The sequence below is a fragment of the Nomascus leucogenys genome, chromosome 3 (genome assembly GCF_006542625.1).
Source record: "Nomascus leucogenys isolate Asia chromosome 3, Asia_NLE_v1, whole genome shotgun sequence".
Taxonomy (NCBI): Eukaryota; Metazoa; Chordata; class Mammalia; order Primates; family Hylobatidae; genus Nomascus; species Nomascus leucogenys.
In genome coordinates this window covers 92959519-92983356 of record NC_044383.1, presented here as the reverse complement: position 1 = coordinate 92983356, position 23838 = coordinate 92959519, and the positions used below count along the sequence as shown (strand labels likewise).

Genomic DNA, 23838 nt, shown 5'->3' with positions numbered 1-23838 from the left:
ACCCACTCGTGTCACGGCAGCCGAGCCAGTCCTCAGCGTGCCCGGCTCTCTCCCAGGCTGCACCCTGGCTCACACAGTGCATTCACTGACAGCTCCATTTAAAAAATCATCCTGCTAATTTTTTAAGACTGAATTTAATTTAGCATGAAGCTTTCCTAATTATCCCCCCTTTCTGTCACATCACCCACAACTTGGAATTGTATGTATCTTTGTCCTGTTTTTCCACCAGTGTTTAATTCTTCACTTTCCTCACTTGTTAAACCTACACTGGGCTGAAGCTTTGTGCACCCATCTGCAGCTCTGCAGGGCTGAGAATGCCTTAAAGACAAAGGACATAGTCTTACCTGCCTTTTTTTTTTTTTTTTTTTTTATCTATAGCATTTTTCGAGTTATTGTTTCCATGATTTCTATTGAGCAATAGGTCCAATCTACTACAAATTTGTTTCTTAAAAGTCAGCTTTATTGCTTCAAAGTCACACCCTGTGAATTACCACGTCAAGCTGACAAAGAATCATCACAAGAACATTTGGATTTCATTTTTACCATTTTCAGAGGCCGCATGGATCCAATATATGCTGCTTCTGTATCCCAGAAGGACAAGTCAGGGTATTCACCAGGTTCCAGGATGAAAGGAACACCCTGAAATCCAGGCTCTTCATAAATCAGCCACCTAAATAGCCACCATGGAAGGAAAGAAAGGGAGCCAACTCATCATTTGTTTCGGTTTTTCCTTCTGTCTGGTACCCAGGATGAGAGGAAAAGAATAGGAGAGGATACGGACCCACACAATGAATGGCTGGACTCAGGTGTTAGAATCACACTAGACTCAAGGAAAAATAAAGCCACTATATGCTCCTATTCTTGATCTTTTACTTTTCTCCTTGGCTGGCTTTGTCCCCTTATTTTAATTTATATTATTAATTGCTCCAAAGTTCCATCTAATCATTTGTCATGGTGCCAAACATTAGTAACAGCTAACATCTCCCTAGAGCTTACAAGGAATGCCACTCAGAATTTCATCTAATCCTCACAACATTGCTATGAGGAAGAGAAGCTATTGTCCCCCAAGGCCACACAGCTATAAGTATGAAAGGCTGGAATGATTCAAGCCGATTCCAGAACCAGGTTCCTAATCAATTTTTTTTTTTTTTTTTTTTTTGACGGAGTCTTGTTCTGTCGCCCAGACTGGAGTACAGTGGCTTGCTCTCAGCTCACTGCACCTCTGCCTCCTGGTTCAAGCGATTCTCCTGTCTCAGCCTTCCAAGTAGCTGGGAGTACAGGCACACACCACCACATCCGACTAAGTTTTGCATTTTTTTTAGTAGAGGGGTCTCACCATGTTGGCCAGGCTGGTCTCAAACTCCTGGCCTCAGGTGATCCGCCCGCCTCAGCCTCCCAAAGGTGCTGGGATTACAGGTGTGAACCACCAGGCCCAGCCCTAATCATTTTTGTGATGGCAATTTTTCTCATTGCAGGAAGTGCATTGAACACAGTTTACTCTTTTCACAGTTACTCAGGATCATCACTGTGAGCATTATTTAATACACAGTGGTGTCCTCAGGGGCTCTGAAGGTCTGTGGGGCTGCTTGTTCCCAGGCCACAAAGCTTTTTGAGTTCTTGGTTCTGATTGTTATGGCTTTTCAATACCACACCCTTCTATCAGCTTGTTAGCTGTCGCATCTGCTTCAGTTGGGGAACCAGCAGTCCCACCCTCCTCTAATGTGCCAGAAATCAGGAAACCAGAAAACCATGCCTACTAGCCCTGTCTCTAAAGTGTACAAGGTCTTCTTGTAAACATCTTCATTCCTGGGAAGGGTTCTGAGAAGGTGAGGATGCTGAAGAGGTGACTTTTCTATAAGAGAGGGGTTAAGGTACCTGCTTCATAAACAAACATAGACTTCTTAGTGATCACTGACACTCACCAATCCGGTTAGTTTTGCTAAAATGTTCTAGCCGTGGCACTCCACCATGTTGTGTTCCCCAGAACACCATGCCAAGAAGAGAGTGGCCCTAAATGAAATCTTTTACCAACAAAATGGGTCTGACACCTCCCTCTTTGCTTTTTTCTTCTTCCCAATTTTGGCCCAAGGCACATTTTTGGCGATGGTTTTTGTGAAGATTCCGCTGGATAAACTGGTAACTTCTCTAGACTCTCTCATTATATGGAGATTTACAACCAGGCTCCTACTGATGATTTGACAACACACACATGAAAGAATGTTGGGAGGCCAGGTGTGCGATATGGGTAAGAGGTCAGAACTACAGTGTTAGAAGTCAGGATGATGGTTCCTGGGGAAGAGGGCGTGAGGATGACTAGGAGGACGCATGAAAGAAATGGGTTTCTGCGATGCTGGGAATGTTCTTTCTCTTGATCTGAATGGTGACTGCCCTTGTGTATTCACTTTGTGAAAATTCACTCAGCTTATATATTTAGGGTTTATGTACCTTTTTGTACAAATGTTATGCTTCAAAAAAAGTTACCTTAAGGAAAAAAAGAGGCTTATCTTTTAAATACTACTGTAATGCTTCTAAACCACAAGAAAACAGACGCTAAGAATAGGGTACTTTAAACTGCCTTATGTTTAAAGCATGACCGCCAAGGATACATTACATGTATTTTGGAGCTCAAAGCTATCACAGGCACAGTACCCATGGATTTTGTTCTCTAACAAAATAATGGCAGTTCTGTAACACATTATGGTATTAGGCTAACAAACCAAGCAGGCCCCAAGTCTGACTTCTTTACAAATGAACAGGTTTAATTTTTCAGAAACTGAATGTATGGCTCATGAGCAAGCGATCTGAGATTTTGAAATGATTCTTACCTAAGTACCCTTTTCATTAAGTCTTTCCTCCTATAGCTTGAGTTCAAAGGGGATTTATTCATCTAATACTAAACATTTCACTTTTATTGAAGCATGTGGTTTAGTTGCATAACATTTATGGAAGGAAAGTCATTCTGGGTAGAGGGGAATTTGTGAAAAAACCAAAAACATAAATGAATGGATTTGAAAAGACTGCTGTTCTGAAAGTTCTTCCTTAGTAAATGAGTGCTGAAGGCCTGCTGGGTAATTCAAACAGACATTTATTAATGTTGGGTGGACTTTGGAATTTGGAAACTCATATACAGAGGATGATTCACTTTTTCTAAATTCTGTTCCAATAAGATACATTACTTATGAGGCCATCGGGAGGGGGGAAACTATCTCCAGGCAAGGTTATTTCAGTTTCTAAAGGTAATCTTTTATTTTCCCATGCACTTAGGTCACGAGCTTTTGCCAATACAGATTAAAAAGTACAACTTTATAGTTGTACTTAACAAACAGTATGATTATAAAGCCCAAGCTTATTTTTTAAACAAACAAATGTATACCTACAAATGAATATTGTTAAAGTAATAACAATGGCCATCTATATGTTTATTTAAAATATTTGTCCAATTACTCTTTTAGAAATACCCTTTGAGTCACACAAGAAAAAATCAGTCTTATCTTGTTCACTTGTTCTTAAACCAAAAACAGCACTTCCAGATGGATCTTAAGTTTTGTTCCCTAGACATGGCTGTATATGAATATCGGCCATTCACAGAAACCAACTGGATACTTGAAAAATTAAATATGAATGTTCTGACTTTGAGGTTATTCACAAGAGAGGGGACTATGAATGTCAAAGGGGAAAATGAACCTTTACAATGGAAAGATGGAGGAGGCACCACTTTAACCAAGCAATCAAACTTGGTATTGCTAAAGGGCAAGCTAGTTAGCACATGCCACCTGCTGTGATATAACATAAATATATGGCACTACCTATATGAAGTATCCATACCAAAACTGTTTGGCCTGAACCCAACCATACCTCAAGACCAAAGCCCTAGTAGATAGGAAATTTGGGCAACAGAAGAACACGCTAAATAGTAGCATGAGGGAACACTCAGACAAATCTAGAATGTGGCACACTCTCTAAGACAGCTGGCCTAAATCTTTTTAAAAGTTAGTGGCTTGGGAAACAAAGATGGGGTATTTTAGAGATTTTTAAAAAGAGACTTAAAGAGACAGAACAATCAAATGCATTTATATGAACCTTGATTGGATCCTGATTTGAAAATGCAAATCTATAAGAGACATTCCTGAAGCAATTGGGAAAATTTGGTGATGGGCTATAGAACAGATATTATCATGGACACCTTGTGAATTTTCTTAGGTGTAATAATGATAGTTACGCAGGAGAATATCATTAGAAAGAGAGTCAGGCTGAATCCTGTATGGAATGAAGGGTCAGGATATCTCCAATGTACATTGAAGTGCTCAGAAAAGTAACACAAATATGGCAAAATGATAACAATTATTGGGTCAAAGTGAATGGTACATTGGTGTTCACTGAACTATTCTTCCTACTTTTCTGTATGTTTGAAAACATTTATAATAAAAAATTGGGCTCTGATATGGTATATTCCACAATGAAATATACAGTGAATATTACACAGCAATAAAAAAAAATACATACAGATGTACCCATCAATATGAGTAATCTTAGGAGTCTGGTTACATGTGTAACCACGGTGGGCGGCAATGTTGGTAATGGTCTAGGTTGTAAGTTGGGTGGTGGGTCCACGGGGGATTGTTTTATTATTGGGCTTCATAGTTCACTTATATATATATATTATTCTGTATATGTCAAATATTACAGAGTAAAAATGATCAAATAATGTTTGTCCGTTAAAAAAGAAGTCCCTTGACTTTAGAACACCTGCATTCTAGTACACATTCTGCTAACAGCTAACCCTAGTCTGGAGAAAGTGACCAAAGCTTGTCTTCCTCAGTCAAATGATGGTGTTGGCCAGATCATTTTTATACTCCCTTTGAAGTTCTAAACTTCTTTGCTTTTGTTTGTTATAAATATACCACCCCCTACTTCCACCCCCACACACACCCCGCCCCCAAAAAACCCAATATGCTTTCACCTCTGGGAGGATGGGTGCTAGGATTAGCCAGCTGCTTAAAAGAAAGATTTAAAAACAAATTACTCTCAACAGAATCTGAAAGGCAAGTTTAGTTAGAAATTACTCATTTCCTCAAACAAGAATTTGACAAGACAAGTAACACCCTTATTTTGTGTATGAGTAGAAGAGCTTAATCTAGAGTGAATGGGCCCTGGAATAAATCACCTAATGGATTCTTAAGGAGTTCCCTCCACAGCAAAGACTTCTTACCTCAGTTCAGGGGAACTGGTGCATCAACAGAAGCAAAATGATCTTGAGTACTTACTATCAGTGACATCTTCTCAACCCCTTGAGACTTTCCTTTGAGATCTATAAAAGCACTAATGACCTGGTGTCTAAGCTCACAAACCAAGTTCAACGAGCCCAAACTTTGAATTAACATCTGAGGCAGTGTTCCACTATCCTAATGACAACAGAAATGAACAGCCAGAAAAAAAGATGCCCACCATGACACAAACCTGTCATAAATTGTAAGCTGTGACAGGCTGGTAACTGCCACCTAGGGGGCAAAGCTAAACTTACTGCAAAGGTAAGAAATATCATTTAAGGTGGATTAATGTGCTTCAACATAGCCAAACCTGAGTCATGGCACCTTCCAGACACTGAGATTAAAACACAATAGCAGATGCCTTTTTCATTCTTTTCTAAGGAAAGTGATGTTTCTCAACCTGACACCAATTCTTTAAAAAAAAAGTGTATAGACTTCTTTCATGTAAAACAATTAAACGCAGCAAGAGACGAAGGCATTTTCTTTTGCTTTTGCTTAGATTCCCACTTTTCTTCCCAGTCTCTAAATACAAAAGTGCCTTCTTTTCCCTTAACTACACCCACTCCCTTTTGGGACCGTGTCCTGTGCCTGGTTTAAATACATTCTCTATGCCAGTGACTCCTAAATTTATGCCTCCAGCCTCTCCCCTGAACTCCAGCCTCACATACCTAGTCACCTTCTTGCCCACTTACTTGAATTTGCAGGTGGCATCTCAGCCTTAACCTGTCCAAAACTGAGCTCCTGAATCTCACTCGCTCTCCTATCCCGCTCCTCCAAGTCTTCTTCGTCTCAATAAATGTTGGGGTTCCAAACCCTGGGCATGTCTTGGCCCCTCATACCCCACACACAATCTGTCAGAAATGCTGTTAGTTCTGCCTTCAAAATGCATCCAAGATCTGACCATTTCCCACCACCACCATCGTACGTCTAAGCCACCATCCCTTCTTGGCTGTATGATTGCAAGTGCATCCTACGTGGTTTCTTGGCTTCCACCTTTGCCTCTTTATAGACTATTTTCTATACGAACAGTCAGGCTGATCCTTCTATTCATAACACAAGTTAGACAAAAATTCGCCAGTGATTTTCCATGCCACTTAGAGTAAATCTAAATCCTCCTCCCCGAGGCCTGAAAGGCCAGAGGTGACCTGAGCCCTGTCCTATCCCTATCCTCCTACTTCACTCAGCTTCAGCCGCCTTGGCCTCTTAGCTATTGCCCAAGCATGCCCAGAAGGGCTTTTGCAAATGGTGTGCTTCCTCTCTGGGACAGGCTCCCTGCCCCTCTTCCCTCAGCTAGCTCCAGGGCAGACTCCCTCACTTCCTGCTGGTCCCTCCTTAAAATGTCACCAGAGTCCTTTACTAGCCACCCTATCTAAAATAGCAACATGCCTGCCCCTCTCTGTAATTTATGTTTCTTGTAGCCTTTGCCTTCTGACACATTATATATGTTTTTGTGTTGTTTATTCCTGCTAGACTGACAGCTCCAGGAGAATGGGGACGTCATTTTATGTCTTCACTGCTGTATTCCCAGTGACTAGAAAAGCACCTGGCACATGGTAGATGCTTGATTAACAGATTTACTGAATATATTTAATACATCTCATGGATACTCTTTTGGGTTTATATTTGTTAAAGTCTCAATTTCTTGTCATATTTAGACAGGGTATGCAGAGGAAATAAAAGCCTTTCCTAATTTCTACTTCTAAATTAACCACCTTAAAAAATTTCAGAGCCTTTCAAGGACTACAGGGTACCAAATGATATAACTCAAAATGTACACAAAAAACAGTACATTCATCTAAAGAAGATATACAAATGGCCAAGAGGTATATGAAAAAATGTTCAACATCACTCAAGATCAGGGGAATGCAAATCAAAACCACAATGAGATACCACCTCATTCCAGTTAGAAAGGCTATTATCAAAAAGACACAATATAACAAGTATTGGTGAGGATGTGGAGCAAAGGGAACTCTTCCACACTACTGGTGGGAATATAAATTAGCACAGCCATTATGGAAAACAGTATAGAGGCTCCTCAAAAAATTAAAAATAGAACTACTGTGTGATCTTGCAACCTCACTACTGAGTATATATCCAAAGGAAATGAAATCAAGTATGTCAAAGGATACCCATACTTGCATGTTTCTTGCAGCGCTATTCGTAATAGCCAAGATACAGAATCAGCCTGAGTGTCCATCAACAGATGAATGAATAAAGAAAATGTGGTAAAAATATACAATAGAATAAGTTCTGGTGTTCTATTGCACAGTAGGGTAACTATGATTAACAATAATATATTTTATATTTCAAAATAGCTAGAAGAGAGGATTCTGAATGATCTTACCACAAAGAAATAATACGTGTTTGAGGTGATGGATTTGCTAATTTCCCTGATTTGATCATTATGCAATGTATACAGGTATCAAAACATCACATTGTACCCCATAAATATGTGCAATTATTATGTGTCAATTAAAAATAATTTAAAAAGCAGTAAAATGTATACTATCCTTGGAAAATAACTTTATACATCAAGAGGAGATATTTAAATTAATATCATTCTCTACACCCCAAATTCTGCCCTAATAACTACACCTTTGTATATTGACGAACCATCACTATAGTCTTCCCCTGCTATTTTCTCACTCTTCTAGGAGAGGAAGGTTGTTTTCTGAGAGGGGCTGCCATAGGGAAAGAGCACCCTCGGGCTTCTGGGGTGCTGGTAATGTTCCAGCTCTTGGCTCAAGTGGTGTCTACTTGGGTGCTCACTTTATTTGTTTAAGTGTACATTTACCTTCTGTGAACTTTTTTCTAGGTGTCTTATATTTCAAAAGGTTAAAAGTAAATAAATAAATGAACAAACTGTCATAAAGGAGGTATCTAACTCATACTTTCCTTTCTCTACAAAGCTCTGGATAAATTCTTGTCCATCCTCTACCTGAATACTCCCTTCGATGAGAAACTCTCTACCTAACAAGGCAGCCCACTTCCATTTTAACTGTATTAACCATCAGAAAGTTCTTCCCTGGGTCAAGTAAAAATCCATCTGTCTAATATCTACTGGTTTTTCTGGGACCTCCTATGGAATAACAGAGAGCAAGTCTAATATCTCTTCTATATGACCACCTTCCAACTATTCAAGGATAGCTGCTACCAATTCTCAATAGCCACACTTCCTGTTAAGTTGCCTAGAAGTTTTTAGTTTCTGATTTCTGAGGATCAAAAATCAGATTCTATGATCTGTAACTTATCCTATTCCTACATTTTGCCCAATCAAATCATTTTTCTAAGATATGAACAATGGCAAACCAAGACTTTTAGTAATAAATAGAATGCAAAAAGCATGATTAAGGAGTGCCTTATTGTTCACTGCAGAGATACTCCATACTACTTTAGGGACAGACGGTAAACTTTTTTGACTGTATAAACCATTAGTAAAAACATTTGAGCATTCTCTGAATATATGAATATTTATAAATTATATACATTACCACTGAACTAATACATTATGCATATTAGAAAACATATACAAAAATAAAACCTTAAGAGGTGGAGACTTTAATCAAATAGAAAGAAGTTTTAGTGTTTTTTCCTGCATCTCAGTGAATGTCTTTCTCATGCCTTGGGGCTTTGTGCTTCACTTTGGAGACCACATTCTTTGGTATTGCAGTCTGTACTTTCTATCCTCATTTCTCCCCTATCTGAGGTATTCCCATTTCCTTCAAAATATTCTTGCTGTTTCCTGTGATTTGTGAAACTAACCTCCTAGGGGCTTTGAACCAGCATTGTGTGAAAATATTCAAGGAAGTACCACGTGTGTTGGCTTCCATCCCCCCCAGAAATATCAGGGGCATGTGCTTTGAATTACTTCCTCTGAATCACCATGAAAATATAATCTGCTACTCAGCTTTGAATAAATCAGATTTCTCTGTGACAAGGAAAGCCTTACATTAAAAATTCAATCCCCCCCATTTCCTATAATAAATCGATATTGTTTTTAAGAGAGATGAATCATAACATAGGTGCAAAAGAATCAGAATTTTATGTGCCATAAAAATGTACCTTACAGTTAATAATCACTTAACAGGATGACAAATCAGAGTCAGAGTATCTGAAGTCCTCTTTTTCCAGTACTACACTCACAAAAAAACTTCATTAAAATTGTGTTTGAAAAAAAAATACTTACGTGCCCCAATGTACTTTCATGGAACAAGTCTTCTGCATTACACCGAATCCCTGCATTTCTTCAGTATCATCAAAGTAGGAACTTAGGATTCCTAACCCTTCTGGTTCAGTAAATAAGTCAATGTGACTAACTCTGTAATCCTGAAAAAATATAGATGCATAGATAGTAAGAACTGCACCATGTATTTAACTCTCTAGTAAGCTCATTCTTCTTCTTACAACTAATCAAAATGAGCTTTAAATATACAAACACATTTCACAGAGCACCTGCCATTTTAGCCCTTTCCTGTTTTCATCCATGAATTAATAATACACCTATTTCGGGGCAGACACACTTGCTTTAGTTATATAACTCAGTGTTGCATTCAAGCAAAGATCATCAGAAATGTATTTTATTTGAGTTTTGGAATATATTTCTTTTTCTCATCCTCACTTGGCCCTCCTTGGTCTTGGTTCCTTTGCTCTGATATAATTATCGAAGCACAGAGACTCTAGTCTGTAGAATGGCTGCTCTTGGAGTCTTCCTCAGCCACTGTTTTGTGTCCATAAGCTCTCTGTTGCTTTGTGGTAACTCTCCTTGACTGACTAAGCCTCTATGATATTGGTTTGATCTAAGTTGTAAAAGCAAAAGCACACATTCACAGTGATTTACAAATCTCTGTACTTTGGTCATTGTTCCACACCCTGCATATCTGTGGTCCAAACAGTCTTCAAAAGGCCTCTTCTGGTCAAGTGCCTAAGCATTAATGGAAAATTTATTGAACTTCATCTATGCAGCTGAGTTGGGTGAACTGATTGACAGAAGAAATATTAACACTTGAATAAGCTCAGATGAGGCTTTTCAAATATTATCAAAAGGAACAACTCTAATGAACTAAAAAGGTAACCTTTAAAATATATGCTGTGACTTATGTTTTATGTTTCAAGAAACCATGCACACGATCTGTAAAGAAAATAAAATCCATGACATATCATAGCCCTTTAACATGACACCATTCAGAAAAATGCACCCCAAGGAAACAAATTAGAAAATTATAAATTACTGGCCGGGCACAGTGGCTCACGCCTGTAATCCCAGCCCTTTGGGAGGCCTAGGCGGGCAGATCACCTGAGGTCAGGAGTTCGAGAGCAGCCTGGCCAATATGGCAAAACCCCCTCTCTACTAAAAACATAAAAATTAGCCAGGGGTTGTGGCATGTGCCTGTAATCCCAGCTACTCTGGAGGCTGAGGCAGGAGGATCACTTGAACCCCTGGGAGGCAGAAGTTGCAGTGAGCTGAGATTGCACCACTGCACTCCAGCCTGGGCGACAGAGCGAGACTCTGTCTCAAAAAAAAAAAAAAAAAAAAAAAAAAAAGAAATTTATACATTATTAAATGCACAAAAACATTCTTGTGGCATTACTTATAATAGTAAAAAACTAGAAACAACCTTAAGATTCACTGAAAGAAGAAATAATAAATAAATAATGGTACCTCATTTATGTACTAAATAATAAATAATGCATCATTTCAATGTAATATGATATTCAGCTAAACCCTAAACCTGTGGTAACATGAAAAGCATTTGCTACAGTAAGTATGCTATTATCAGACAAAACAAGAGATCTCGTTTCCCTTCCCCATCTTCCTGAATGCACCCAAATCCTCACCCCACCAGATTCTGATACCTTCCCCAGTTGCCAATCACAAAGATGTTACCAAGGGGAGTGTGATTTTCAGGAAAGTGGTATAAAGAGAAAAAAAGGATTGAGAACCACAGTGTTAGGTGAGAAGGGTGGAACAGCACTGTACCTGTACTATGATTATTACTGCAGAAAAAGCAGACTAGAATATGGCCAGCAAAGGGTAGAAAATTCAAAAAATAAAAGGGGAGAGGACACTTCATGATGGTGGGAATCAGATGATATTTTTAAACATTGCTTTATTACCAATATTATTTGAGCAATAAATAAAAACTAGGCAAAATATTCCACTAATAGGACATTTTGAAATAGGGCTTTTCAAGTCTTACTTAGTCTTCTCATATTATATACTTAAAACAAATAAAAGATAAATCATTTAGCATACCAATTACCATCTAAGTTACTCAGAAATGTTGACCCAGGAAGTAAGCGATGCTTTCCTCTGCCAAAACTGTTACTCATCCTTACTCATTCTCATGTAAGAATGTTCCTTTTCTCTGTATTGCATCTTGACACTCGTCTCCATTAAAACTTGGGATTTTAATTTTCTACTTAGAAGACACCATTAATTGCACTTTTAAGGTAAAGAATCATCAAATCCCAAGAGCCACAAAGAAAGACTCTGACAACACTTTCCTCATCAAATAACAAGAAACCAAGAAATTTTACCTCACCCATAAAGTGGCCTCAAATAGAGTAAATAGTATTTTGTTAAACCCACATGAAATCCCAGAGTTAATCAACCAAATTATTTTTGGATTATTTTTTTTTCCAAAATAGAATTCCTATAAACCACTCAAAGTAATCAGAACTCATACAGCAAACAAAGACAGTAAATAAATGAAAAATCTGTTCATAGATGCAGAACTCATTTAAACCAAGTTACCAGGTAAAATATATTTGGAAGATGGGAATAGAAGGACAGGCATAAAAGATTTACCTGAAGGGTTTATTGTGAAAAATTATCTAACCAATTATGTTTCTTTTTAAATTATTTAAAGTATACAAATACTTAAAATACAGAAAATATATCCATAAGGCACCAAATATGTTTCCCAATCACATATTTCATAAAATGAACATTTCCCTTAAAGTAAGAATCCATAAATATTAGCTGAATAAATAAAATCCATATTTACCACAACCTACCTGGACCACATGTCTGATGGAACCAATCACCACCGGCTTATCAGACTCTGCTTCTTCGTGCCTTTCCAAAATGTCTTCTATACCCCAGAGACCAGAGAGTTCCAATTCTCCTTCTTCTAAGGGGATGGAGTGCCCTTCAAAATTTGGTTGCTCATACAAAATCCAACTAACAATAAAACACAGCAAAACCATTAGTCTTGGTGAGAGAGGTTTTGATGACTCAAATACTCTGGCTAATTGCCATTTTATATATATATAGAATATTAGCAGCCAATTATCTAGCAATTAAAATAGCTTAAACTCTCCCTAACACTAATATTTTACTGATAAGCCTCTGATAACTCATGAACTATATCAGGATCTTAGAGAACTTTGGAGTTACCTATGTGAATGCTATAGAGCTACTAATGTTCCAAGTAATTGCCAGGTGGTAGAGACTTATGATAATATGTCAGATAAATGGATGTTTACTGTAGTGGGTTTTTTTTTTTTGTCTCTTTTTTTTTTGGATACAGAGTCTTGCTCTTTTGCCCAGGCTAGAGTGCAGTGGTGCGATCTCGGCTCACTGCAACCTCCACCTCCCAGGTTCAAGCAATTCTCCTGCCTCGGCTGCCCTAGTAGCTGCGATTACAGGAATGTGCCACCAAGCCTGGCTAATTTTTGTATTTTTAGTAGAGACTGAGTTTCTCCATGTTGGCCTGCTGATCTCAAACTCCTGGCCTCTAGTGATCTGCCCACCTCGGCCTCCCAACCTGCTGGAATTACAGGCATGAGCCACCATGTCTGGCCTTTTGTCTCCTTATATGTGTAGAAAACATTTCTCTTAGAGAGACTTTAACTTACATATTACAGTCATATCAATGAATATGTTGGCACAAAAGACTATAGATATGGTAATGGAAAGCATTTTAACAATATGCTTCCCAACAACAGCCAAATACTAAAGAAAAACCTCATGTCAATATATGGCAGTGTAAATGCTTATGCTTTCAAGAAAAAGAAGCCGACAAAAGTTGCAAAAGAAAGGAAAAAGTACTGTTCCTTAAAAACAAAATTTGTGTAAAAAATTGCCACTATTATATATTGTATGTTAGTGGCCAATTCTCTAGCAATTAAAATAGCATTTGTCTTCAAATTTAAGAATAAAAGCAAATCTTGTTTTTCTCATGATTATGTTGGATAATAGGAAAAAATATTAAAATACCTAAAAATCTAATAGGAAAGCTGCTGCATATTTAATCAAATGGAGACCAAAAGAAAAGCTTATGAATTTGTAAATCCATAAACATTCAGAAGTCTACCCTCTTTATTTCAAACAAGTTTACAAATAGGCACCAAAAGATAACTATTATGCCAGATCAGCGATTTCTTTTTTTAAGCTGCCTTTCTCTACTCAACTTCCTGTGTATCTCCAAGAGGCAATGAAGCTGATAAAATGATTTCAGAAACTGTCAAAATATTTATTTTTTTCACCAGTTTCTTTACTTAGCCAAAACAATCTTTTGTGGAAATATTGGAAAGTAAATTAAATTTTAAGTTAGTGCTGCATTGAACTGTCATTAAAAAGTTAGAAAAATGCCTTTCTTTATAGATTGTTTTTGTTTTTCCTTATAGATTTTTTTCCTTATTGTTTCTTTACTTTGCCTTTTCCTACGTGTTCTCAAGTTTCCTTATAGATTTTTAAAAAGTCGTAACTGGCCTATCAACATGACTAGTGCAATTCTTATCAACCTCATTTAAAGGTCATCAACCAAAAGTATGTTATGGGCCCTGATATATGACTAGTCCAAAGCAATATTATGGGGAAACATGGGAAAAAGAAGCTTGTTCTACAGTACTGTTCTGATTTTTCTCCCATAAACATATATCACTGCTATAATCAGAAACATGATTTAAAATGACATTGTTAAGATATGAATCCCTTATCTTACCACCAGTAGTATTTCCTGTGCTTTTCATTGCTAAAGCCATAATTTTAAACTAGTAGTGAGGACTAAAAAGGTAATTAAGTATGTAAAACACAAACACTTGACATCAGGAACTTAAAGTGCCATTCTTACCATCCTCTAACAACTTTTATGAGTATCACTGGAGAGAGGCTCCAAGAACTGCAATCCTGAATGTCACTGAAAACTTCAATGCACTTCTCAGATACGTCGGGTTCACTATATATCACTACCTGCAAGAAAACGAAAGTGGTAGCGCATTTTGTTGTACCCTATCAGACCAAAATAGAATCAAGACTAGAAACAGAAAATAATCTTACCTTTCCAGGTCGGGGATTGAGTTTATTTTGGACACTTCCTCTAAGTGTCTGTAATCAGATGAACAAAAACACAACAAATAATTACAACTTCACATAACAATCCTTTTTTTCCACCCACGATCCTGTAGGTAGATCACACTTTTCCCACATTGTATTGATTTTGAATCCTCGACTCTAATCGATGCTAAAGTTGTATTAAAACTCTTTGAGTTTATGCTTTTAAATTAAGGTTTTTTCACCTCTAACTGAATTTGCCATTTCAATTTCTCCTAATTTAAATGTCTGGGCTATTTCCACCAATGCTAGAAAATTCAGGGCACATATGTTTCATGTCAGTTCACAGAATAAGAACTCAGCTAAGAGATTCTAATTCAAATAATATCAGTATCATCTCAAATAAAGATAAATTAGAATATATTAATCACTTACCTAGAAAGAGCTGAATCAATTTTGTGTTCATATACATACTCTATCTGAATCCATATAAATATTGTTTTCTCATAGTAAATCTACAATCATATAACAACCACTAGTGTAAATAGAAGTGTTTATGGTATATATGGTATATTTCATAATGTACATTGCACATAGTATATTTAATCCCCCTTTTTTTCTTTTGAGATGGAGTCTGGCTCTGTCACTAGGCTGGAGTGCAGTGGCGTCATCTTGGCTCACTGCAACCTCCGCCTGGGTTCAAGCAATTCTCCTGCCTCAGCCTCCCGAGTAGCTGAGACTACAGACGCGTGCCACCATGCCCAGCTAATTTTTGTATTTTTCTTTTAGTAGAGATGGGGTTTCACCATGTTGGCTAGGATGGTCTCGATCTCTTGACCTTGTGATCCGCCTGCCTTGGCCTCCCAAAGTGCCGGGATTACAGGTGTGAGCCACCGTGCCCGGCCTAATCCCGCTTTTTTGATAGACAAAATATGTTTCAATATGGCTCCAAAACTAATCATTTTCAAGACCATCTGACAAGACCAGTAAAACCAGAAATGCATAAGATAATAAAATAGTAATTATACATGTAAAAATATTACAAAACGTGAACTACTTTCAATGCTGACCAGGATGCCTATTTTAGGAACTGCCTTTGCTCTGACTGCTCTTGCATCACACCAGAGTGTGATATGCCCAGAAGACCACAAAAGGCTGGGGCACGGTGGGTCACGCCTATAATCCCAGCACTTTGGGAGGCTGAGGTGGGCAGATCACCTGAGGTCAGGAGTTCGAGACCAGCCTGGCCAACACAGCAAAACCCATGCTCTACTAAAAATACATAAATTAGCTGGGCGTGGTGGCACTCACTTATAATTCCAGCTACTTGGGAGGCTGAGACATGAAAATCGCTTGAACCTGGAAGGCAGAGAGGTTGCAGTGTGCTGAGATCATGACACTGCACTCCAGCTTGGGTGACAGAGCGAGAGTCTGTCTCTTAAAAAAAAAAAAAAAAAAAAGTCCATAAGGGCCCACCTAGAGCATTATCAGAAGCCACATGGCATATACCTATTTATGTATATATACACATTAGAAGTAGATAAACTGAAGAAAAAGCCTAAAATTTAAAACAAAATTCAGGTAAAACCTTCATGATTCAATAGTTATACAATCAATAAAAGCCCAGGACCTAAAGAAAGACCATATTTTTTAATCATAAAAAGGCCTAGAAAAAGTGTAAAGATTTTATTTTTCCTTTTTACGTCATTTGACTTGATTTTCATAGGGAAACTGTATATTCTGTTATTAACTTTGTCAGATTGTAGTTAAATAAGGAAAGCGATCTAAGAACAATTAAAAAGAACAAAGTAGTAATGAATGGGAAGTGGACCGGTGGAAATTTTGTGCTTGAAAGAAATAGTTAATATTTCTATTATATAACTATTAATAGAAATGGTTAGAATTTTATGATTTCTGAGTACATAGGCTGATTCAGTCTTATTTGTTTATAGCAGTGGTTCTCAAAATGTGGTTCAGAGGCCACTGGGGGGGTCTCCAAGATACTTTCAGGTAGTCCATGAGGTCAAAACTATTTTCATAATAAGAAGAGGTCATCTGCCTTTTTCATCTCTGTCTCAAATGTCCAGTGGAGTACAAGGCTCCATGATGTGTGATGACATCGTTGCTCTAAGCACTGGTGCAGTGTGCACTTGTACGTTCTGGTGTTTTACAATTTTCTCAGCAATTGTTGCTAATATAATAAATTCTGATAGGCAGAACCCATACAAACAAAAGCTTGTTGGGGTTCTCAATCATTTTTAAATGTTAAGGGTCCTAATACCAAACATCTGAAACCCAAACTTTACGAAAGTTTATGAAATCACATGAAAAAGGGATCTGCACCTCTGCTGGAAACCCAACCATATATTTTGAAAGAGCCTGCAACATCACATTCTCTGACAGGATTGTAGCAAAAGCCAATACAATACATTGAACCATGCTGCAGTACCCTGTACAGACGAGGAAAGGTGCAAGGTATTTTCTGCCTGGATAAACTGTGTTGGATTGCGGTCCACACTTGCCAGACAGCCGGGTTCACAGGAAGGACCACCAGAAAACAAGCCCTACTCAGGTTTCTAGCCTGGCAGAGCTGATCACTAAACATATATTCCACCTTCCTCTCTCATAGTCCTCTCTCACCTTAAATAAGCTTGGTAGCAAAAAAGGCACAAATTCACATCAAAAACCGAGTAAAGTAAACATCTTCTGAAGTGAGATAAAAGAAGATGCAGAAATCAAAATTATTCCCCAAAATCATGTTTTGCTGTCTTCTCTCTAATATTTAAGAAAAGATCCAATGAAAACCAAAATTCTTTATTCCCCACAGCTTTGCAGGGTAAAAAAATATTTCCCTAATGAAAACTAATTCCCAATAAAGAGAAAATACTTTCTCAATTGCATAGGATAAACATCTATTGCTACTTATGGGAACAAAGAGTGAATCTCACAGAGAGAAGGATTAAGAAAAAGTTTCCCTGGCTGGGGACTTCCCAAATAGAGGAAGCTGCTTCACAAATCCTCAAAATTCTAAGTATAGCACTGAGCATTTTTACATAGAATAGGTAAGAAAAATCATCTTGTCTGTCTCTGAACTCCAAAAGCTTACCTATACCTTTCATAATACAACATATAAATTCACGTGTCTTAAAAGATTTATTGCCAGCTAGTCAGGCTGGCTCACACCTGTAATCCCAACACTTTGGGAGGCCGAGGCAGATGGATCATGAGGTCAGGAGTTTGAGACCAGCCCGGCCAATATGATAAAAACCCCGTATTTGTATTTTTAGTCTCTACTAAAAATACAAAAATTAGCCTGGCATGGTGGCACGCACCTGCATTCCCTGCTACTAGGGAAGCCGAGGCAGAAGAATCGCTTGAACCCAGGAGGCAGAGGTTGCAGTGAGCTGAGATTGCGCCACTGCACTCCAGCCTGGGCGACGGAGCAAGACTCTGTCTCAAAAAAAAAAAAAAAAAAAAAAAAAAAGATCATGTGCCTTAGAACATTTGTAGCTTTATCTCCCTGCAAGACTACAGATGCCGTCAGTGAAGACTCTTAGTACATTTTTTTCTTGCACTCTAACAGTCCCTTGTACATTGCAGGTTTTCAAATATGTGATGAATGAATAAAAACTATAGCACATAAGCTTAACCATTTCTAAAAGAATAACATGAGTTGCTCATCATCCCTCTCTTCCCTTGCTTTAAGAATACCCCAAATAAATAATAATATATTGCTACTTACCATTGTGTCTGATAATGACATTCCAGAAAAAGAAATGCTTGGGTCATACCGGCTTGATTTGAAAAGACCCATGAAGTCGGTGTCACTGTTTGCACAGTCTGGCAAGTTTGATATAAGAACACTTCCAATATGATTAGCCTTTTCCATATCATTGTTCTTCAGTTTTGACAATTCAGAAAATTTAGTTTCTGGCAAGTGTAGGTTGCTTCGTGAATCCAGATCTTCTTTGGCTTTCTCTTTTTGCGGGTATTTTTCCATGTGGCTTGGACTTTTCAAACTGGAGTGTGATGTATTTGATGAGTTGAAATTGAAGACCTTTAAGGAGTTGTCGGGTAGAAGATTTGACTGTTCTTTGTTCAAACCACAGGGCGGGGCACCCTCAGTCGTGGGCTGTGACACTGAAGACTGAGATAGGGAACCGTTCTGAGAAGTACTGAAAGCCGTGGTCATAGTGTTGACTGATGTCACAGAAGGAGAAAAGATTTTGTCTTGTGGTAAAGCAGATAACAAGCTTGAGAAAAGTGCACTTTTTTCTAGTCTCGATCTCTTAATGCCACCATTTGTGACGTCCCTGTTCTCTTTGTCATTGATTTCCGGCATCACCAGAGGCTCACTGTTCCCATTAGTGTTGGTGTGCAGGGACTTGAAGAGGACGCTCTGTTCAGCAGATGCACGTTTGGCTCTCAGTTTGGATTTTGTGTCAAGGTTCTGCATCAAATGTAAAGCTGGTGACATTTCTGGCTGACTTTCCTTCTTCTTCCCCAAACCAAAGGTAAACACATTGGGATCAAACACCTTTTCCAAATGGTCTTCGTGAATAGGAGGCATGACAAAGTGAGGAGCAGGAGAGTTTGGCATCCTGGCCTTCTTTCTTTTCATGGGCATACAAACTGCACTATCCATCTGTTTTATAATTTCAGTGAATTTTTCCATATCAGAAGAGGAATCAAATACACTATCATCACTACCAGCAGAAATGTTCAAAAAGCTGGCAGGGCTATCCTGGCCGTTTGTAACAGTCTGATCTGGCCTTTGAGGAGTGTCTAAGTGATTTCCACTGCTGGGAGAGTTGGTGGGACTGGATTCAGCCATCAGGGGTGTTCTGCTGTCCTGACTTTGAGCCTGAATAGGCAGAGTTTTCTCTGATGCTGGTGGCACGACTTGTGGGCCAGATTCTGCCGCGAGCTCTGTTGTGCAATGAGAATGTTCGGGTGACATGCTCTTTTTGCCCAGTACTTCCTCTTGTGGGGGAGCACAACTTGCAACGGAAACCACTTCAGGTTCATTACTGTGACAAGTTGGCAACTGCACTTCTCTAACTTCAGAGCTCTCTGGAATGACCTGGGAACTCACATCCTGGGTGCTCTCCACGGGGAGCACGAAGGACCTGACCTGGACGAGGACTCTGGATGGACACTCACTTCCCACAGCTTCTGGACTATGCTCTGTGGACAAAGGAGGGTTTGTTTCTCCTCCAAGTTCTGAAAGTGGCATTTTCTCATTGTTCTGATGAGACACAGGCAAAACACATCCTTTATGGTTTTCTGACACTTTTAGATCAGTGCACGGGAAACTGCTTATGGGCGATTGAACACATGTGTCTTTGGGAACATCCCCAGGAGCGGGTGCAGACAGTGAAAGAGAAGGCCCAGGAGATGACTCAGCAGGGGGCTGTGAGTCAGAAAATGGATGCTGCGGCTTTGGCATGGCCGTTGGAGGTAAATCTTTGGTATCCACAGTGGTGGGGATGTCTTGTGCTGTATTGGTTACATTTTCAAGTACAAGTCTCCTGCTGTCTGCAGCCTCTGAGTCCTTCTCTAAGAGCTTATGATCCTTGACAGGAATCAGAGCAGAAGCCACTGGTTCTGAAGGGCAGCCAGCATCTGTTTGCACATCTGCTTTATCATCTTGGTTAGGCTGAGGACCAAGAGCTTGATTCTCAGAAGGGTCTTCATTCATTCCTCTGGTTGCTGGCAGAATTTCTTCTTCCGAGACAGTAACTTTGCTTTCTATAGCAGTTTCCTTAATCAGCACACCATTCTGGGGACTGTTTGGCGTTACTTTCTTTTCAGGTTGCTCCATTTCTTTGGCTTTTTTGGCTAAATTCAGCTTTGCCCTCCCAACAAACGTTTTACTAGAGGCAGGAGTACTCCTTGTGCCTCGAATGTCAGTGTGTCTTGGGCTACTGTTTGTCCGTTTGTTTTCAAATAAGGAGATTTTGGTGGCAGTGTTGCCTTTGTGAACTGGCTGGCTAAATGGATTGTGCTCATTTCCCAAACTGTCAAGATTCTTAGGGGTTTTAAGATTTAGTTCCACATGTTTGGGCTTGGCAGGGCTGTGAGGAAAAAGCAGGAAGATAAAGTTATTGACCTAGTTTTAAAAAGTGAACACACAAACCAATTAATTATAAAACTATGAAAAGCCAACATCTCCCTGATATATAACATTTGGAGTGTGGTGTGTGTGTGTGTGTGTGTGTGTGCGCACATGTGTTTTTAAGACAAGGTCTTGCTCTGTCACCAAGACTGGAGTACAGTAGTGTGATCATAGATTGCTGCAGCCTCGAACTCCTGGGCTCAGGCAATCCTCCTGCTTCAGCCTCCCAGGCAGCTGGGACTACAGGCACATACCACACACACAACTAATTTTTTTATTTTTATTTTTTTGTAGAATGGGGTCTTTGTCACCCAGGATGGTCTCAAACTCCTGGCTTCAAGCAATCCTCCCATCTTGGCCTCCCCAAGTGCTGGGATTACAGGCATGAGCCACCATTCTCTGCCACATTTGTTTTTTAATGAAACTATTTTAAAATAGTCCTAAGTACACTATCAACTATTTTTAATGGGTGTTTTGCTTGCATATGAGGGATTGGAAGATTATATAGCCAAGAAACTCTAGGGATGAGGGATGAACTAATTTATTGAGTACGTAGCATGTATGCACAGTGCTTGGCGCTAGAGTTGGAAGACATCTTAAGACCTGAAGAACATTAGAAGAAATTTAAATATTTAATGCATTCCCATACTCCAACATCAATTATGTATTTTTATTGTAGCATAACTTTTTTAATATTATCTCAAAAGGATAGATTTTAAAAATTCATCTACTATTGACCTCTTTGGATATTTTATTCCTCTCATCCTTCCCCCATAAGATTTTCTCTAAGTGTGTTCACTATAGCAACTTTGGATAATATTTAAAAATCACTGATAATCCTACCAGTCAGACAATATCCCTGTTAACATTTTTACACGTTTCTAATCTTTTTATATGCATAATTAAATATTTTGAATAGAACAGAGATGATTCTGTTCATATAATTTGATATCTTGCTTTTTCAAGAAATAAAATGACTTAACCTTATAGTTAACATTTTTCAGATTACCAAAAATTTGTTTGAAAAGTTATCTTAATGCTGCATGGAAGTCCATCATATGGATATACCATCATTCACTTTTCAATTATGCAACTGTTGGTTTTGTCACCACTTCTTGGGCAAGAGAGTCTCCCCTCTCTCTGTCACATTTCTTGGGTATAATTACCCCCAGTGGAAATAATAAGTCTTTGAATGTACACAGTGCTTTCTTTCAGAGAAACAAAATGTGCTCTGTTTGGCATTCTCTGGCTCTGGTCCTGGCTTTTATGCTAATTATCTGTGTGAACCTGGTCAAGTTACTTTACCTCTCTGGACTCTACCTTCTTCATCTTTAAAAAAAATGAGATGGTTTAGAACAGAGTTGTTTTTATTTCCCCCAGGTTATGGTTGAAGGAATCCCTGGGGTTCTCTTCAAGGGCTGCAGTTGGGGAAAGTAGGGACGGGGATGGGGCTGTCCACTCTCCTTTCAACCAGAACCACTCCCAGTATCTGTTTTATTTGTTGCTCCTATTTAAACTTTCTTAGAAGAGAGGATTCCAAAGCATGCATATATATATATATATATATATATATGCATTTTCCAGTACTTTGGGAGGTCAAGGAGGGAGGATCACTTGAGCCAAGGGGTTCAAGACCAGCCTGGGCAACATACTGAGACACAGTCTCTACAAAACAAAACAAAAAATTAGCCAGGTGAAGTGGTACGTGCCTGTAGTCCCAGCTACTCCAAAGGCAGAGGTGGGAGATAACTTGAGTCCAGAAGATCAAGGCTGCAGTGAGCTATGGTCGTGCCACTGCACCCCAGCTTGGGTGACAAAGCGAGACTCTGTCTCAAAAAAAAAAAAAAAAGTCTAAACCATTGGTCCAGTGGTTTATAAACTGGGAGACATAAAGCATAACCACTAACAGTCAGTGATTGTCAAGCCCTTGAGAAATGCTTCATCGGGCTTACTTAATTAATATACAACTTTATACATTCTATTTTTGGCTGAGGAAGTTGAGGTGTTGAGAAGTAACTCCCTGAGGTTATGCAGCTAATAAGTGACAGGGCCACAATTTGAAGTGAGGTGCTCTGGTTTCAGATGCCATGCTCCCAACCGATATACTATTCTGCTTCCCCAGATAGGCTTGGACTATACCCGCCTGAATGAGCTCCTCTGGTTCTTTCCATCTTTATCATTTAAAGTCAGTGAATTATCATGAGATCCATAACATAACATAGACTTTAGAGGCCACTTTGATAATGAGAACACATAAGTGGAGACGCTGAAATCCCTTACTGCCTCTCCTTCATGGACTTGGCCTTCATGAAGCTTGGGCCTGGCTGGGTGCAGTCGCTCATGCTTGTAATCCCTACACTTTGGGAGGCCAAAGTGGGTGGATCACTTGAGGTCAGGAGTTCCAGACTAGCCTGGCCGACATGGTGAAACCCCATCTCTACTAAAAATACAAAAATTAGCCGGGTGTGGTGGCACATGCCTGTAATCCCAGCTACTTGGGAGGCTGAGGCAGGAGAATTGCTTAAACCTGGGAGGTGGAGGTTGCAGTGAGCCAAGACTGTGCCACTACACTCCAACCTGGGTGACAGAGTGAGACTGTCTCAAAAAAAAAAAAAAAGAGAAAAAAAAAAAAGAAGCTTGGGCCTAAGGAGCTTCTAGAAGGGACAGGCAGTATGACTGCTGGTGAGTCACCTTATCCTTCTGGATAAAATATTCTCTCCAAAAGCAGCACTGAGAATTCAGATTTTAATTTTTATGAATTTTACTTGATACTAAATTTGAGGCTGGGATCAGTGGCTGATGCCTGTAATCCTAGCACTTTGGGAGGCCGAGGTAGGTGGATCACTTGAACCCAGGAGTCTGAGACCAGCCTGGGGAACATGGCAAAATCCTGTCTAAAAAAATACAAAAATTAGCCAGACATGGTGGTGTGCCTGTAGTCCCTGCTACTAGGGAGGCTGAAGTGGGAGGATCACCTGAGCCTGGGGAGGTCGAGGCTGCAGTGAGCCATGATCATGCCACTGCATTCCAGCCTGGGTAACAGAGTGAGATCCTGTCTCAAAAATAAATAAATAAATAAATAAATTTGATCTCTGCTCACAAATTTCTCCCAGGCATTGCTTTCCCCAATATCTCCATAAGATACTTAGGCTCCCTTATTGCAGGCCCATACCTTA

At 39.1% G+C, this 23838-nt stretch overlaps 1 protein-coding gene across 1 annotated transcript in view; it reads right to left on the bottom strand.

Annotated features, from left to right (window-relative positions):
* CRYBG1 (crystallin beta-gamma domain containing 1) overlaps nucleotides 1-23838 on the bottom strand; it is a 210956-nt gene that overhangs the window by 28192 nt on the left and 158926 nt on the right. Inside the window, exons 4-9 of the mRNA XM_003278912.3 lie at nucleotides 18287-20621; nucleotides 14551-14598; nucleotides 14345-14463; nucleotides 12285-12450; nucleotides 9454-9593; nucleotides 544-670 (exon numbers count right to left, since the gene is read on the bottom strand). Of these exons, the coding sequence (XP_003278960.3) occupies nucleotides 544-670; nucleotides 9454-9593; nucleotides 12285-12450; nucleotides 14345-14463; nucleotides 14551-14598; nucleotides 18287-20621 (2935 nt within the window). The remainder of the gene's footprint in view (nucleotides 1-543; nucleotides 671-9453; nucleotides 9594-12284; nucleotides 12451-14344; nucleotides 14464-14550; nucleotides 14599-18286; nucleotides 20622-23838) is intronic.